The 19,368-nt window shown below is 41.1% G+C and overlaps 1 protein-coding gene across 12 annotated transcripts in view; it reads left to right on the top strand.

Annotated features, from left to right (window-relative positions):
- The window catches only part of NAV2 (neuron navigator 2), a 368,944-nt gene that overhangs the window by 247,341 nt on the left and 102,235 nt on the right, over nucleotides 1–19,368 (top strand). For all 12 annotated transcript variants that reach the window (XM_032110876.1, XM_032110880.1, XM_032110879.1 and 9 more), the window contains 2 exons: nucleotides 572–729; nucleotides 17,402–18,503. In XM_032110876.1, the coding sequence (XP_031966767.1) occupies nucleotides 572–729; nucleotides 17,402–18,503 (1,260 nt within the window). The remainder of the gene's footprint in view (nucleotides 1–571; nucleotides 730–17,401; nucleotides 18,504–19,368) is intronic.

Genomic DNA, 19,368 nt, shown 5'->3' with positions numbered 1-19,368 from the left:
TACTCTAGGAGAGGGTACTGAAGCTTTGTGTGATTTATATAGGCTTAAGTAATTAAACCAAGTAAAAGTTTTGCTGGGCTTGGCTGCTGAGCTTTGTAGCTGCCAGGGCAGCGATGTGATGTGCTTCTCTACAAGGGAAAAGGCAGCCAGGTGCCATCTCATTGTTATTTCTGAAATAAGGGTAGCCCTTATGTGGGCGGCATGTGACGAAGTCTCCGGCAGTCTGGTTTAAGAACATCAGTGCCTCACTTACTCTTAACCTTTTGCCAGTGGTATTGCTCCACTGAATTTACCTGTAACTATTTCCAATTCAGCAGATTTATGGCAGGTGACTGTTAATTTTGTCTCAGGGCTTTTTTTCTGGTGTAAAACAATTCAGACTGTATCTTGTTTGACATAAACTTTTCATCTAAGATGATTCTTTGATTTGTTCTTACGGAAGCAGAAAGACCCTTATGAGTCTATACTTGTGCTGTTGATCTTTTGTTTTCAGCTTATGCATGGTATCCCATAGACTCTTCCCCAGAGTGCTTTCTACCTGTGTTTAATCATGCTGTAATTCTTCCACCAGACTTCCAGGTCCCACCACGAGGGTGTCCGCTGCGGGCAGCGAGGCCAAAGCTCGTGGTTCCATCAGTGCCAACAACCGACGCAGCCAGAGCTTTAACAACTACGACAAATCTAAGCCTGGACTTCCCCCTCCAACCCCAACAAGCAGCAATGACAAAGGTAAGCAGAAATTTTTGATTTTTCTTCGTAGTGGTTTCATTCGGAGGAAACTGGATTTTCTGTTAATCTCCAGAAGTTGTAAGACTGTCTCAAAGCTGTATGTTGTAAACATGACATCTGCAATCCAAACCCAGCTGGAGCTTCTTGAAAAATTATAGTTCTTCTTTAATATATCTGAAGTTGTGACTTGCTGGCCTGAAGGTACCTCCAAAAAATAACTTTAAAAAGTCCTGGCACTGGTGAACCATGTTTTTTCATTTTGCTTCAAGCACAGATAAGGGGGAATGAATTAATCATGAAATAAGGCATTTTGATGAGTAGTTTGACAAGAATGAAAAATGACCACTAAAGATTTCTCCAAAGTTTTTATATGATGCATAGTACCATTTGCTTTAATTTCCGTCACTGTTGTGGAAGATCCTGTAAGATACAAAATTACACAATTTCAGTCTAATTTCAAGAACCATCTAGTGTTGTGTTTGAAGGCAGGAGCATGTTACCTTTCATAAATGTTGCAGTGAAATGATGTCTGTGGCAGGGCCTCAGAAACACTCAGAGCCGTGCTGTGTGTGATGCAGAGCTTTTTTGAATGACATTTCCTGACTTGTGTCCATTCACTAATTTAGTGATCTGACAGCATTCATTAGCTTGAGTTTGTAGCTCTGAGCTCCGTGGTGCCACACGTACCAGTGGGGCTGGGGGGATGTGACTGGTGAGAACTGACCGCATCTCTCCAGTCTGGTACGGTCAAATTGCCGGCTGGGGGGCGAGTTCTGGATCCTTAAAGTCATTCTGCTGACAAAGATGGGCCAGCCCTGCACTTCAGCACAGGCTCCTTGCAGTGACTTGACAGTGGCAGCCTTCGGGCTCGAGTCTCCTCGCTGGCCGTGCGTAAGTTCTAATAACTGTAATGAGCATTTTGCTCCAGGGAAAAGCACTGGTCTGGGTCAGCTTGTCTGTGGTTCTCATGCTTGGTTCTTTCCAGGAAACTCTGGGCTTTCTTCTCTAGTTCTCCTAGGACAGCATGTTGGTAGATTTTGGAATGTTACCCCAAAAAAGTTATGGTGGCAGTGGAGGATCCTCAGCATCCTCCAGGGACATTCTGAAACGCCCTGATCAGATTTTGTATAAGAGAAAAATTAAATTCACCTCTGTATAATATAATTATTATAAGTATTAAGTATTACAAATTAATGTATTAGCATAATATGCTAACAATTTCGTAGTATTCTACCTTGGTATATCCACGCTTTTTTAGAAGGTAAATTGTGTAAACAGTAATGATTTAACTGGAACATCAGCATGTAATAGTTGTCTCTAAATCTGAACCAGGTCTGGCTTTCAGTTCAGAGAACAAGCTAACAGGTTTCAGTGGGAGCAGTAGAAACCTTGTTTTTCTGTGTATTATCTCCCCAGTCTCTTTCTTTGTCCTTCTTGTGAGTACTAGACTGGGGAGAGGTGGGGTGGAATTTGTCTTGTCCTGAAGCATAGGTTGGTTGTCTGGATGATCCCTACTCCTTATGGGTGGTGTGTTGTTACGCTGCATGGAGGAGAGGGCTTCCATGTATTTTAGCTTTTTCTCAGTTTACCAAGATTACTAAAAAAGGAAAGTAAAGTACTGGTTTTAGTCTTCAAAAGAGAAAAAGAAAGAAGTCCTCATGCATACAGAGAAATAACAATAATTTGTCAACTGAGTAACTTAAATATCAACTGCTTTTAGTCAGTTCTGGGAACCCTCATTCCTCACTGTAATTCATCTCCTGAGAAAGATAAACTGGTTGCTGAAGAAGCACATGAGATGAGCTGCTTCCTATGAGTATTACAAATGACTAAAGGAAACAAGGCTGGTTTTTAGACTGACAATCTACATAAGTTGCATTAACTACTCAGAATTTTGCTCTGGTCAAAATTTCCAGTCATAAATTATGGTCTTCAAAAAAAAAAAGGGAGCTTATGTAAAGTTGAACTTGAACTTTTCTTAAAAGTATAATCATGACACAAAGTTGGTCTGCATCCACGAAAAACAAAAGCAATTGGTCTGACAAATTTTTGGCTTATTTTGAAGTTAATTGTAACATTGCCAGGCAAAGTTTATTGTCAAAGTGCTAAGACAATTCATGTTTTCTGACCCATATCCTGTGTTTTGCCTAAGAAAGTGAGACTCACATGACTGTGCTGTGTGCCAGGCTTGGTAAGTTTTCATCTCTTTATCCAGTACCTGCTCTGTTGTGTGTTTTTGAGGAAGGAAATAGGAGAAAGAAAAATCAGCCTCTTTTGGCATGATTGGTCACTTTGTGATAGAAGGTGGCCTTCAGTGTCTTATGTTTGAATCATTTCTTACAAAAAGTAGGTTGTAATTTTTAGCTTTTATTAATCTGTGACCTTTCCCTCCAAATGCAAATTGTCTTGTTAGTCAATCGTCTGTGTCTTGTGGCGATGAAAGTGCATTAATTGAAACAGAATGCATTGGGAAGGAAAAGGACAGCAAATGGAGCATGGAAGAACAGCCAGCTACTGGGAAATAAATAACCTAGATTTTTCAAAAGATTCTGTAAGTCAGTTACTCATGAGACCACTGGTTTCCTAAAAGTCTTGGGGAAAGGATTTGTGTAATATTGAAAATGATTGCACCATTGCAAAAAATAAGAGGTTCTTGGATGGATGCATGTGTTTGATGTGAGGTGCACACAAAGCAAAGGAACATGTAAAGAGATGCAAGTCTCTCTTCCCCACAGCTGACCTTGTGTTGTCAGTATTTTTGTTTTCTCTCTGTCTCCACATGCTGTCTGACACCACTTTCAAGATACGGAGAAGAGATAAGTGTTCTCTAGTAAGGATCACTTAGACACCTACTTCAGTCCCATGGGCACCTTCTTTGAGCTTAGGGCCTGATGTCTTTAACTTGCTTTTTGGAGTTAGCCCCTCAGTTTATATGCAGAATTCCCTTTTTATAGGGAGTTTACCCAAACTCAGAGGAATTTCAGGACCCTCATTCCTCACATCATAAAGTGGTAAAACACTGTGGTATGGTTTTTTATTTATTGTCACAGTGATTAGCCATTTATAATTGCAGTTACATTCTAGATGGGGTACTTTCATGTGTGTAATTGGTGTTGCAGGCTTTTTTTAAAGAAAAATGCCATTAAAGTCTTAATTGCATTTTTGTTTTGTGGGGAAATAAGCCACTCAGGCTTGCGGTTTTTGGGTTTTTTTATGTCATCCTAATCCCTTCATACAGCTGGAGCCTTTTAGCTCTCTTCTGAATTGTCAGTTACTTAGTCCGTGCTTATGTAGGAATAGCTTTGGTTTACTTCCTTGTCCTTTAATGTTCTTGAACACCACAGGTCTACTATGGCATGGAAGGCACTGGACACTTTCCAAGGTCACTACTGAACTCATCTAAATTATCAAAAACTTTTCTCATGAATGTAGAGAGGCAAATGAACATTGCGTTTCTATGCCTGTGTGCAGTTATTAGTTAGTGGTTACCTTGAAGCTCCACATTACCATGTCCTTCTAATTGTCCAGTAGGATCACCAGATAAAATATAGCCAAAATTTGATTTGCATATGCAGTTTAGAATACATAAATCTGCTTTTTATCCATAGCGAGGGGAGCAGAACTGCATCCTAGGTAGTATCAAGAATGAAACTTAAATATATTGAAAGGTACAACTTCAGTAAGGACTTGGGTTCAGCAGATTTTCTCATGAGTTTGTGTCACTGTTCTGCTTGCACACAATGGAGAGTCTCTTGAGCTGTGCTCTGAAAGCAGCCTGCAGTTCTGCAAAATGCTGGGGATTTCTGACTAGCTCTGAACACCCTCACATATCCACTGTCTTCACCGTTCTTCAGGCACTCAGTTTGCATTTTGCAGTCTCAAAAGTCTTATAGTGCTGTCTTGGAATATTCTGCTTATTTCTTGTGTCAAGCCTATAAAATCAATGAAGTTATGAAGCTGTAGGAGACATCAGCTTAAAAAGTCACCTCCACCACGTTGATGATGTGATACAGTACTGGTGAGAACCAATACTGTGACAGGCTTACATGCTTGCTTTTTATTTTTTTCTTTTACTTTTGTTCCTAATATTTTATTTAAAATAATCCTACAGAGGGCAGTAGAAGTCTGTGGGAAAAATGATGCTTTTCCTGTGGATTGAATGTTAGGTGAAATATCAGTAGGAAAAAAAGCATTCCCAGACTTTGCCCGTTTCCATTTCAGATCAAAGAAAATGTTTATTACCCAGATTTATAAAGAAGGCAGGTTGATGTCAGGTTTCTCTTAAACAGATAATATTAGGAAAAGGAAAAAACCAAGAATGCATACATACAGATTCAGACACTGAGGTGAAATAAATGACTGTTTTAATAGGAGTGTTCTTGCAAACTTACTTGGTACAAGTCTGATGAGAGGGTTCTCAAACCAGATCCTGCCAGTTCAGTGCTAACCTTGGCTGTGCACATCTCACTTTTTTAGGTATGGATATACCATACGGGCAGGAGAGTAAGAAAAGTGTGTATTCCTCTCCTGCTCCATCTATTTTATTTCTTTCAGATTTTGGGTAAACCTTTTTAACATGGAACACTGTGTATATTTAATAACTGTCTTTTAATATGTAAAGGGTAGTCACTGTGTTCACAAGGATGTGTGGTGACAGTTCAAGGGGCACACATTCCTTTAGGGGAAATCCTGTCTGGAAATAGGAATAAAATTCTTCACTGTGAGAAGAATAAAACATTGGAGAAGTTTTTCCAGAGAAGGGGTGGGATTTCACTTGCTGGAGGTATTCAGGACTTGCCTTGACAGGGCCCTGGATAACCTCATCTCAGGCTCTGCTTTCAGCTGAAGGTTGGAAGGATTATCTCCAGAGGGTTCCTGTGACCTAGACTGTTACCACATTTTGATACTTTAAAATATTATTTCCTTTTAAAACTTTTCTTAAATGTAAACTGCTGAAATAGGAAGGGATGCTACGGCGTTTTGAAGGACAGTTAAGGAATTTCTTTCGTCCTAACTTTCTCACTTCGTGTTATCAAAATAGGACTGACTACAGTTAGTAAAATGTTAGCAAGTCACCCTCACTCCAGTGAGCAAACTGGTGTATAGTTACACATGCCACATGTGTGCTAAAAATGTGTGCACTTTATATGTAGGCAGTTATATTTATCAGGTTCAGGAGGGCAAGGCATCAAGTTCAAGGGCACAGTTCAAGAGGCCATGGCAGATCTTGTCAGAGCTTTAGCAGGAAAGGCTCTTCAGAGTTAAATCAGCATCTTCAAGTCAACTTTACTAGGAAATCCATATTTATTTCTCTAAATGCCCTCTTGTAAAAGAGTAGAAAATCCTAAATCTGGATCTGAGCCATCGGAATTTCTACTCCTGATGATGAAAATCATCAGGATTTATTGATATAAAAATACATGACAATACACTCCCATGGCTTCGTTCTGTGTGATACTGAGCTTGTCTTGAACTCCGCATTGCTTAAGGTCATTTAAAAATGGCAGATTTGGATTATGTCAAACCCTCAGATTCAATTTAAAAAGGCTACTTTAGCAATTGAGAGGAAAAACTCTCCTCTTCATGTGGAGCAAGACGAGAAGTGTGCATAAGGAGATCAAAACTCAGAGTTTTTGTGGGTGATGTCTTGAAGGCTAAGATATTCAGTGGTATTCAAATGGTCTTTGAAACAGAGGGATGCTGATAAAACAGAAAGAACTCTGCATAAATAGAGCTTTGGAAAAACCTCCTTTGCAGTTTGGTACTTAAAGGTTTAATTTGTGCTCTTTGTCTCAAAGAAAGGTTATAAGGTTCCCTTATTACCTACAAGATACCTGTAGTGATATTTATAGTAATAACAATTCTTCCTTATATCAGTAGATAGTGTGTGGGTATCCATTTCTCAGGAATTTGATATTAGCCCAATTAAGACCACAGATGGGATAGAAATTTTAAGAGTGAGGATGTTTAGCTATGGGAAGAGATTAAATCAGACATAAGGAGTCAAAATCTATTATTTGCCCAGAGCTGATGTTCAGACAGAGGTTTCTGAGTTTGGCTCAGAAATTTCTGAGCCCTGTTGTCTTTAAGATGAACATAGATGATCTGGAAAGTTTTCCTGAATGAAAAATCTTTCATTTAAGCACATTAAAATGGAGGACAATTCCTCTTTTGTAGCTTTGTGTAAAATGAGATGAAGTATTTGGCATTCTGAATGATTGGGTTTGGCTCCTGTACCAAGTACAGGATAGTCAAGTGGCATTGCACAAACTTCCTTGCTGGAAATGTTCTGTTTAACCTCATACAGTTTTTTCACTCTACATAAATTATTAATTATAAAGAGAGACAAAACCCAGGATTTTGCCTTTGTGCCCAGTAATAGTGCAAGAACTAAAAAAACCCAAAAGTGGTGAAAAAAGAGCTCTGAGACTTAAAAAGCATGATAGAAATTTGTCTTAGAGCATTTAAAATTTTCTTCTACCCATTTATAGTAGTATTCAGCCTGAATAGGAAAGAGAAGGCTTTTTATGGCTTCAGGTGCAGGGATAGTTATCAGGACAGTAGCAGCAGGGAGCTGGGATGCTGGATGCAATCCCTGTGGCATGGAGCCAGCTGACCTAGTGCTGGCAAAAGGTCACTGGGATGGCTGAACAGACTCTTTTTACAAAGGGCTCTTTGACAAGGGCAGCTTGTGACAGGATGTGACTTTAAACTGACAGAGCGTGGGTTTAGATTAGATATTAGGAAGAAATTTTTTACTGTGCGGGCGGTGAGACCCTGGCACAGGTTTACTTGTGGCTGCCCCATACCTGGAAGTGATCAGGGCTAGGCTGGATGGGGCTTGGAGCAAACTGGTGTAGTGGAAGGTGTCCCTGCCCATGGCAGGGGATTGGAACTGGATGTTCTTTCAGGTCCCTTCCAACCCAAACCATTCTACTGTCCCGTGATTCTGTTATTACATGTTGTTACAGTAAATCTTATATTTTGAATTACATCTTTTACTAATCAAAGACTGGCTAGTCCTGAAGTGTTCAGGTGCTTGGTGTCTTGTGGAAGAGAGAGTTCATACAAACCCTCAAGAGTTAGTTTTTACAGTGCTGCCTGCTGAGTGATTCACTGCAGGATCCAGCAGCACACGGGTGGAACATAAATGTGAAATATTAAGCCTCGTGTCTCAACCCATGTTCTCTACAAGCTGAGGATTTCCAGCTGAGGACTCTCTTGCGCTAGAGTTGACACTGAAAAGGCACTGACCCTTTTGGTACGAACTGCCAGGTCATCACTGAACCTGTTTTTAGCTGTGCCAGTGGACTGGTGCTGGGCCCAGATCTGCGAGGCTGCTGGGAAGGCTGGGGCGAGAGGTGGAGAGAGGAAAGTTTTGGAAACCAGGACCAGCAGAAAGTTCTTAACAATTCACTGGAGACTAGCAAAAATAAGTAGAGTTCCTGAGATTGAAAGATCCCTGTGCTTATGGATGAACAGTATATGGATGTCAGAAAGCTGGGAAGTGATTTTACAGAGTGGAACAGTTGGCTCATGCAACAGATAACAGTAAGTTAAATAATATTTATTTATGTATTTAAAAATTTTGGGTAGCTATAACTTTCTTCATGACTGAAAATTGTGCTCTTATAGGCTTAGAAAAAATTTCCTTTCTTCGACTTTTTGAAACAGTTCCTTTCACTCCTGTTCCGTATCCATCTTGGGTTTAGTATTATTTTTAGGTTTCTCTTTCTTTAGAAATGAATCTAATAATTTCTTAAGAAACGGATCTAATGTTGAATGAATCTAACATTTGCTTTTGAAATGATGACTCAATAAGACTGTGCAAAATTCACTAAGATTAAAAGGATTGCACAAGTGGAAAAGATTTTGTATTTTTTTAAAGAGGCACAAGCCCATAAAATGTGAAACCAGTTTGCCCACACTTTCAGATTTTCACTGGGAAATAAATGTGATTGTCTCAACAGCATGAAAATGTGATAATTACTTAAATTTCAGTCATCCCACTCTGTAAAAGTGTACTAGTGTTTCATTTAGGTCAGACATGAAGCAAGCATCATATTCTGCTTAGTGTTTAAGATGCTGCCTCTGTGCTCCTCTGTGCTGGCATTCAAGAGATGCTCTGGTTTTATTGACCAAGGGTTTTCCCTGTAAATCAGACAGATGTAAAATAAATTTACAGAATTTGTCTCAATAAATCCATTATCAGAGTAGTTGGTGTTTTCTGTTGTTCTGCTGTGTGCACTACCAAAAGTAGATGCTGGAATAGCCCTGTCCAGTGTTCTAAATATAATATACATTGAAGGTATTCACCAAATGTTCAGGGTGGTTTGTTTTGCCTTGAATACAGTGCAGTGATCACAAATTTGGTGTTGCAAGAGGAAAAACAAGAAGAGAGAAAGGAAGGACCATGAGGTAATCTGAAAGATATGCTGAGGAACCTGGTACTTTCTTGTGTTGAGTCATAGCTTTGCAGAGCAGATATGGCTCCTGGTTTTAACTCTGTTTAAAGAACTGTGTTTAAAATTTAAACAAGTTTGCAGCTCACACTAAGTATTTTCAGAATTGCATTTGTGAATAACATGGGGAGTCTGTGCTCCAGCTCTGAAGGAAAATCAACTGTACCTATGCAGAAAACGCCTACACCTGAGGGGCGTTCACAGGTCTGTTCTGAAATGTCTCATGACAGGGACTTGACCATCTCTTACACTGTATCACTTCCAGTGTCCATTTGGTCTTAAAAGCAGCTAATAAAAATATACATACAAAGCCATTCTCTGTGGCTAAAAATAAGTCATATTTTTGCTCTTCCTTGATCTCTGTCCTGTTTATAACAGTCTTCATATATTTAAAGGCCTGAAATGTCTCCTTCAGCCTTTTCTCTTCTAGACTAAGCAATCTTTACTGCTCCATCCTTTTTCTTATAGGTTCCTTGCAATAAATCTCTTTAATGTGATAAATCTCTTTTATGTCATGATGGTCTCTACTGGCCCCTTTCCAGTCTGTGAGTCTCTTTCAGAGGGCTGCTGGAGCTGGACACAGCACTCCACCTGATGCCTTACTTTTCTGCTGAGCAGGAGGGAGTAGTGAAGTTCTTTGTCTTCTTTTCTATGATTCTACAAACCTCTGATTCCATATATGATACTCCTAAAGCATTTCTGAGTGACGTTTGTTTTCCCTTAGTGCCACACTGTGAAGTGTGCAGCTGCATCCTGCTGCAACTCCTTTTGCTGCGGTGCAGTTGCATAGCTGGTGGTTTGACCTTTTAAATTTAGGCATTCAGTCTCTCCTTCCTCAGCACACACCTCTTCAGTGAGTGAAATCTTACTGACTCAAGTTTATTTCTCCAATTTACCAGATGTATTAGTGCAGAGAAATTCCTCAGACATAAGGCTCCTGCCTTGTGTCAGGAGATGACCCTTATGAGAGTCATTAGTGTCAAACAAAATACTCATCTCTGGCCAGCTGAGATACTCGTATATCCTGGGGTATTGTTTGCACCCTTTCACTTTTCTAATCAAATACGCTTTTGAAAGATTGGCTCATCTTAGTAAATCCTCAGTGACATATTTATGTTGGGTGTGTGCCCATCAAACAGCTTAAAGACTGTCAGGAAATAGCAAGCAGCATGGCATGTTTATAGGACAAGATATGAGTATGCAGTGAATCATATTTGTGCCTAATTTTACAACTGTTCAGCTGGATGAATCTGGCATTTAAAAATGTGTCCTCTTCTACCTACACAAAGGCTGTCTGAAGGCTTAATCATGGCTGAAGTGGAGCTTTACAAGACCACAGGACTTTGACAGAGTTGGTGTAAGCTTTAGAAATATATAAAACAAGCCAAAAGTGTATTTAAATAAAGTTTTAGGAAAAAAACCCCTAAAAATATTAGCCAGTGACATGTTCTTAATAGTACAGTTCATGAGGATAAAAATCCTGAGCTTTGAAGTCAAATTTGACCTTGAGAAGCAGCTTCTTGCCCAGTGTACATCTGCACAGCTGTGTTGGAGGTGGTGGAACCATGTTAATTTATACCAGCTGAAGAGCTGGTCCAGCATTTCATGGGCTTTGCAGTGCCTACATGTTTCCTTTTAAAATAAATATTTACAGTTCCTCCTAAATTTATTGCTGGGTGAAGTGTGCCAGAAAAACAGCCATGGAAACGAAGGTTAACTATTAAATCATGGGAAAGCAAAGAGCAGTGGTGTACATCCCAGACTTCCCTAAGTGCCAGCATGTTTCTACCACATCTGGAGAAGCCCCTTCTCCTTGGGTAGGACCCTCATTCAGCCTCCCTGAGCCCTTCCATTTGTGGCTTCTCTGCTGAGCCTTTTGCCTGTTCCTCATCCATAACCAAATCTATCTGAAGAATCTGTGACCGGCAGCAGAGAACTGAAAGGAAGAAGAGCCCGCCATAAATTGTAATATGTGTCTGCCAGTTGGTGTTGGTATGAACGGACAATATTTCCTGACTGCAATTCTCAGACTACTGATTTTCATAGTCCCTATTTCATATAACCTGCAGGAGAAATGTGTCAGACCAAGGCTGCTAACTGTACATATTGTCCACTCCAGCTAGGTGTAAAATCTGATGAAAGACTCCACAACAGCTTCCTGCCTGGAATTCATTAATGCTTTTGAATAAGTCTGTTATGAGAAGTCTTGGGGGATTAGATTGTACAAATAGTGAGAAGGAAATGGAGAAGAATGAACAAGAATGGTATTTGTCTAGTATTAAATGGAGAGTGCAACTTGTTTTGAATGGCACAGTAAACTTGGTTTCATTATTTTTATGATCATCTAACTCGTATGTGGTCAATAGAGGTCCCTCCAACCTTTCTTAGGCATTCATGTTGACAGCATTTTGAATTTTACAGTAACTAAACAAAAACAACAAGGAATTCAAATGTCTTAGTTGGTTATGGCGAGACAATGAGAAAAGGGGCTGCCTGTGTTCCAGTTTTATTTCCCCTCACCTCAGCAAAAAATGATGAGTCTTGGCTAAGTGAACCAGCCAACAGCAGAACTGTTGTTCCATGTGCTGGAGCTCTGTGTGAATGAAGGCAGCTTTACAGAAACGTGGAAGTTGAGTTTCTGACATATCCACGGGCTTTGGTGCGGGTTTTCAGAGGTAGAACATGTTTCTGTGAATGCGTGGAACTGCTGTTGAAATTGCAGAGTTTACAACACTGGGGTTGAAGAAGTAGATACGATGGAAGGGAAGAAAAATATCACGGAGTAAAGGTAATTTTTGTGTTGTGTTACAGTAAGTTTAATCGCCGTTAAAGGGAAAATCAGTGGGCAGAAGTTGAAGGGAACAATTCTGCTCAGTTAGAAAGGGTCCTGAGCAACCTGGTCTAGTGGAAGGTGTCCCTGTCCTTGGCAGGGAGATGATCTTTAAGGTCTCTTCCAGCTATGGTTCCAACTATGATTCTGAGGTTTTATCCTCAGCAAAGCAAAATGTTCCCTATTCAGGCTTTTCTCAGGTTGTACAGAATTTCCCTATCTGGCAATCTCTGCTTTAAAAAAATTATTTTTGTTGGTTTTTTTGTGATCCAGAAGAGAAGAGAGAACAGAAAGCTTCAGCCATCCTGTGGGTGGAGGCCATGCCCACCCCAAGCTGGTAGCTCAGCCAGTCCCTTCCTGCCAGCTGTAGTTCTCCCTGGTCATCAGCGTTGGAAATGAAATGGAAATTTCTGTGGGCCACAAAAATTGTGCTTATTTTGAAGAGGGACTGTGTGCCAGGTCACTCTTGCTGGGAGTGTTCTGCTCTACCTGCTCGTGCTTTGGGTTATGGAAAGTTTGTGATTTTTATAGTCTGCTCCTGGCAGGAACGCAGACATTTCCATGCTTACAGGGTTTGATAAATGATTATTGAAGAAGAGGACAGCTCAGCTAAAAAGTTTTTCTCTGTAGGACTTTATGTATAGTGCTTTGAAGGAGAGTCTTCTGGTGGGTGGATGGGAAGGGTCAAGATTCACCATTTATTTTTCTAGATGGGAAATGATGAAACTGCCACAGTGGTTTCTGCAGTTCTGACACTGTAATGTCATAGAGCAGAGCTGCTTTTATTTCCTAAATTAGAATCTGGTTGTGGATTTGCTTTTAAATCTCTTATCTAATCTATGGGCTGGACTAAAAGATATTTCTTGTCATAAGAACTTATTTTTCCCATAGCTGTGAAATAAAAAATAACAGCTCGTTCATTCAAAAATGGGTAAAAATGCTGTTAAGTTCTTGACCCTTCTAAGGAGAGTAACTATGAGAACATCCTTTGTCTGTGTGTTGCCTTTCATGCTTATAATGATGGCTTTTGAAAGTTTTCAGTTATAGCAAATCAAAGTCCACTTACTTAGAGTGAACATGACAAATGATGGGAAATTGCATAAATTTTCTCCTGACCTTATTATAACATAAGCTCTCAAAGACTTCTGTGGAAGAATTAAATCATAAGCCTTCAGATTCTTTTTTTTCCTTCTTCACAAACGGGTGGGTTTGCAGATGCAGTTCAGTCTTTGCAGGAGCAGCTGAAATCAGATTTACCCATGCTACAGTGTGTATTGGCATTGGAACTGGACCACCAACATCTTTTTTAACAGGAACACTAGGAACAAAATAGATTTCAGGCCAAGATTTGACTTTGAAAAGAGGAAAGTGATCATTATTTATTGTAGACTGTAGCTTGGGTTTGAAAACATTTCTTTTATAGTCAGTTTTAGTTAATGCAGGTTGCTGAAGAAAGAAAATATCTCCCTCACAAAGGAACACATGGAAAATAATAAGCTTATTAATTGAATGCATGAAACCTACTCCCCTTTTCATGAAAGAAGGGTCTATGCTATGCTGAATAAAACTTTCCCCTTTGCATGCTGATGTGTTCACGAATTGATGTTGCTGCTTCATTAGGAAGCCCAGCATTTGAAGCTGCATTCTGGCAGCAGAACTCCTTTTGCTTACCAAACTTGGCCAGAGGAGTAAAAGAGCCAGCACTTGTTCATAAGGAGGAAACAGAGAATCTGAAAAACTGAAGTTTTCTTAAGCTGGAGCAATTTTTCATGAGAGTGTTTTAGGGTGAACCTTTTATTTCTTACACTAACTGTGCATGGTGCAATATAACAAATCACTTGAGGATGTTCAGTGTCCAGTTTCACTGTATTTGACCCAAGTACAAATCAAAATCCACTGCAGTTGTGTAAGAAAGTACCTTCTTTCCTTTCCCAAAGTGTTGCTGCTTAACTGTAGGCTTTGTGAATATTTTTCATTCAGTTCAGGTGCGTAGCATCCAGAATTCACAGAGTTCACTTTGTGGAAGATTTTAAGTTGACACTCTGAAAATTACATTCCTGTTGCAAAATATTATATCTTTTTAACGTTACAGTCAAAGTATTGTCCTAATTCTGGTTTCTCTGACGTGTCTGTAAATGGAGCTGCACTGTACTCATCCTACGCCACTGGCAACGGAAGCAAAATTCACTTCCAGACAGGAGGGTGTATGTGGGGGCGTTGGGACAAAGAGAACGTTGTGTTTATAAACAAATAAACTGGAAAAAAACATATTTTAGTCAGTGACCAAACAGAATAAATAAATAAATAAATAAATAAATAGATTTCCTGAAAACAGTAAAAAAGGAAAAGGAGAAATTGAAAAGTTCTGGATTTTGGTGGGAAATAAATTCTGAGCAATGCTTTGGGATTTGGAAAACAAGCCGTTTCACTTGATCCAAGCTAAGAGTCTTTCCCCAGAGGTCTGTTAACTGGAGCACTCATCTGGACCGTTAGTTGAGGTCCCAAATCAACCAACCCCTTCCATTCACTTCCCAGAGAATGTTGTAGAGCTGGTCAGAGCCCTGTTTTGATGTGGTGGCCTCTGCTGCTGTGCAGTGACCTAACAGCCAGCTCAGTGTCAGGTTATGGACCTGTGTCTCAAGTCCCTCTTGTCTCAGGTGAGTGACTTTGTGTAGGTTCTGAGTGCTGGGGGATGCAGGCTGGCTTTGTTCATACCACGCACACGTTGCCTGTATTGTTCTCAAACTGTTGTGAAGAACCTGTTTGAGAAGGCAGATTTCTTTTCTAAATCTGCTCAGTTTGTCTGCATGCTCAGACCCCGAGCTGAGTTTTTGTGCCTGCATATGTTGTGCTAACAGGGTGTACAACCAGCCCTTCTACTTTGTAGATACAACCAGTACTGGTCATTTTCATTTTGTCTCCTACCAGTCCATTTTCTCTGAGCAAGTGAAGGCTTCCCTGCCCATATTGATCAGTACACTGGGTGCCTCCCGGAACCTGGTTGTAAATCCATCCTAGGCATGTTCATGAATCTCAGACAGCTCTGATGATTTCTGGGCATGGCTGTGCTTTGTGCTGAGATTTGTTTAGCGTGATGATACCAGAAGACGTGTGGATTAAGAATTTAGTGTTGAAAGTACTGGCAATCTCCAGTTCCTATAACGATATCTCAATATTGAGATGGGCTATTACTATTTTTAAAAATAATCTATACAAATTAACTGTACATTGTGCACAATTGGGATTTTCATGAAGCTTTCAGTCCATTGCTGGATGTCTTCTGTGGAAGACAGGCTGAGACAAAGGCTTACTTGTTCTGAGTGTGCAAAAGGAGCCTGGTGCAGTGTGGGGATGGGAAGTGGACTGTGATGAGAAGGAGGACTTCAGGAAATGAAAACAAAAACAAAGCAGCGGTGTACGGTAAGAGGCATGAAAGAAAGAGCAGTGGTGCAGGTTTTGAAAGCAGAGGGAGGAGCATTGCTGGCAGCTTCTGAAGAAGTTATCACCTTTCTTCCTCTCTGTGTCTGTGTCAGGGCACTGTGATAGGTCACTGCTGCTGTTTGCACTGGGAGTCACTGGGACTCTTTCCACAGTGGTGGAATCCCTGGAAGTGCTCAAAAAAAGTGTAGGTGTGATGCTTAGGGATGTGGTCAAGTGGTGGGCTTGGCAGTCCGGTGTTAATGCTTGGACTTGATCTTGGTTGTCTTTTCCAGCCTTAATGATTCTGTGATTCCTATGCCATTATTTCACTGGTCCTCCTTAAAACATTGGGTTGAATTCAGCAGGCTTGAGCAGAGCAGCAAGAGGGCAAGGTGGCATCACTGTTTGGGGTATTTGGTGGCTTGATTTTCCTTCTGTACTAGAGTGAAACAGGAGTAATGCCCTGGAAGTGAGCAGGCTGGCACAAGCTTAAAAGCAGCGTGATTCCTGTCTCTGTCTGTAATCCAGCTCCTGATTCCTTCCAGCTCCATGTGGCTACTTTGCTGTAGGAAAAGGACTAGCAAAACCGGCCAGTCTAATAGTTACTGTTTAAGAGCCCTGGAAACCTTCTGACTTCAGTAATATTTTTAAAAGTATCATTAGTTCCTGCTATTCCACTTCGTCCATAACCATGTGAGATGGCTGAGTTTATTATTAAGGAGTCTCTAATACTCTTAGAAACCCGATTCTGTGCTAAGTCAAGAAGATGTATGTGACTTAAATCTTCAGTAGATCTGGTTTGGATCAGAGGAGGGAGGTTAACAGAGCCGTATCTTCACTGAGCAACTGAAAGTGAAGTAAAACAGTCCCTGTGTGGCTGCAGCAGCTCGTGATTTACAGGGCTGGATTCACAGGGCTGCTCCTGCTGCCGAGAACGCACGCTCTCCACTGCTGTTGATTTTTGAATTAAAAAAATGCAGCTCTGTACACAGTTTACTTTAGTGCTAGAGAGCAGGGAAATATAGGTAAGAGCCGTTAATCCCCAGCAGGCTGCTGGGCAGGCGAACAGACACAGATGACAAAATTTAATTGGAAACATGAGCAGTTTAACAGAAAACATATTTGTGATAATTGAGAGAGTAACATCTCCAGAAGGGAAACTCTGCAAAGAGAAACTGATTCAGAGGAGAAGTGGCCACTGGTAGGTGAGTGTGATTTTTCAAGCTCTCTTTAAGCTCGGAACTAATTTCTTAACAAGAACAAATAACATTAGGAGGAACTAACTAAATAAAAGATTCATTTTCTCTGCAGGGGGAGGGCTGTACAGATACTGCCACAAGTTTCTCTCACAGCTGGATTAGGATAATTGGTGGTGCTTAATTTAAGTTCTTTACAAAAGAATGCAATTGGTTTTATTTTTGAACATGGAGTTTTCTTCTATCTTTGCATGTGAAGATCTCACCACCCCCACCCCCCATAAATGAAAGGACTTTAGTTTTACTTTTTTCCTTACTCCTGCATTTTTAAATATGTTTGAGGTTTTTCTAAGAATTGAACTTGGACAGCAAGTATTTTGCCAAGAGCAGAGGGAACCCTTAGTTATAAAATAGTGCTGTGTTTTTGCTAATGAAAAAGTATTGTGGACTTAATAAGGGAGAACACATTGCAGAACACATTTTGGTTTGAATTGGAAGAGATTCTTTTTCTTCCTTCTTTTTCTTGAAACAGCAAGTAAATGTAAATTATACACTAGGAGCTTGTTGCTGTTCTGCTGGGTAGGAAAATAAAACTGGTTTTTGTTTTTTCTAAGTTTCACTGATTTTGAAAATACTGATGTGTCTTTTTTATGTTATCAGTGTGAAATTCTTGATGTTTCATTACAGAAAGAATCTCATAGTAACTCTAATACCAGGTACTACTGTGTTGTTTTTTTGGGTTGTTTTCTGTGTTTTTTTTCCAGAGCCTGCAGACAGCACAGCCTCCCAGCCCACAGGAATGAATGAAAATGTCTCATCCTCAGTTCAAAGCTGCGGCAGTGCTGTTCCTTGCAATAACTCCTCAGCCATCCCTCAGCCCAGCTCTGCTATTAAACCTTGGCGCAGCAAGTCCCTCAGTGCCAAGCACACAGCGACGTCTTCCATGTTATCCGTAAAGCAGCCAGCAGTGGAACCTCCAAAGCCACCTTCGGAAATTGCCAAAACAGCTCCCAACGGTCAGAAATCCATGCTGGAAAAACTAAAACTCTTCAACAGCAAAGGAGGTTCCAAAGCAGGAGGGACAACGCTGGAGTGCCCGGGGTCTCGGGACAACAGCTGTGAAAAGCTGGAGACGCTTCTCAGCTTCGAGGAGAGTGAAGAAATCGATGCCACCAATCAGAATGTGAACAACCCAGGATCGATGTCCAGCAGCCCCAAAATTGCACTCAAGGGAATTGCACAAAGGACTTTCAGCCGCGCACTGACTAATAAGAAAAGTTCTCCAAAGGGTAATGAGAAGGAGAAAGAGAAACAAAAAGAGAAAGAAAAGGATAAAAGTAAAGACATTACAAAGAGAACATCCATCACCGAGAAGCTGGACCTGAAGGAGGAACCTAAAGAAGAACAGACAGCATTAACAGCAACAACAGAGATGCCAAAAAAGTCCTCCAAGATCGCAAGCTTTATCCCTAAAGGAGGGAAGCTGAGCAGTGCCAAGAAGGAGGCCTCTGCCCCTTCGCACAGTGGAATACCAAAACCAGGAATGAAAAACACCACAGGGAAATCCTCAAGTGCCCCTGTTCCTGCAAAGGAAGGCGAGAGGAGCCGTGGCGGGAAAGCCGGCTCGGGGCTGTCGCATCAGAAGTCCCAGCTGGACAGCCGTCATTCCAGCTCCTCCTCCAGCCTGGCCTCCTCCGAAGGGAAGGGCGTCGGGGGCCTCCACAGCAGCAGCAGCAGCCAGGCCGTGAACGGGCCCGCGGTGACGACCCACACCACGGGGAGCAACACCGTGAGTGTGCAGCTACCTCATCCCCAGCAGCAATACAGCCACCCCAACACCGCCACCGTCGCGCCCTTCATGTACAGGTACGGGACACACCTTGCCAGGGGCTGTGGGGAACGGGGCGCCCAGAAGGGTCATTGTGGACACTCTTCCAGGGGAGTGAAGCAGCAAGGTAAATGCCTCATCACGGAGAAGTTTCTTGCTTTAAGAGTGTAGGCAATTTGTGCGTTTTCACAAAACTGATGGTGAAGGCTGTCAGACTAAGGTGTATGAGAAGTTATGATAGACAGGAGGGGGAATTATTGTTGTATCTGACCCTGCTAGCAGGAAAGATGGCTGAACACCTTCTTGACCAGATGCTGCTCTTCCAAAGGGTACAGGAACACGTATCAGGTTTGTTTTGCGCATCATAGCTTTGAAAGTTGTAGCAACACCAAGACACACTCTTCATTGTGCCTGACAGTGGTGGAGCTGCCTCATTCTAAGCAGGAATTGAAAATTAAAAAAAAAATATTGTTAAAATAAAAATCCCTTAGTTTTAAGTAAGGCCAGACAACAAGTCTGTGGTGTTGTATGTGTTAACCCTGAGATAAGCAAAAGAGCAGCCAAATGAAGTGACAGCTAACCTCTCTCTAGTCCATTTTCTGTTTGAAGCACCTTCTGTTTGACAATGGCAGTAGAGGGTACAGAGGGAAATGTAACAAGAGGGAAATCAGTAGCAGAGATTCCTAAGGACACAGCATGACTGGGACACAAGAAGTTTTCTCAGAGGGTGGGATTTTTGGTTTGGACAGCCATCTCTTGAGGGTTTTTTGACATTGCTTAGCTCTTTCGCAGGAAGAGGATGCAGGTGTTTGCTCTGTCTGCATCATCTTCTTGCTGCTCATGATCTGAAAGACCTTTATCACCCCCTTCCCTTCCTTAAGATGTGTCTTTTCTAGGCTAAGG

The sequence above is a fragment of the Corvus moneduloides genome, chromosome 6 (genome assembly GCF_009650955.1).
Source record: "Corvus moneduloides isolate bCorMon1 chromosome 6, bCorMon1.pri, whole genome shotgun sequence".
Classification (NCBI taxonomy): domain Eukaryota; kingdom Metazoa; phylum Chordata; class Aves; order Passeriformes; family Corvidae; genus Corvus; species Corvus moneduloides.
Note: the sequence above shows the minus strand (reverse complement) of the source record. Positions and strands in the feature narration are given on the sequence as shown.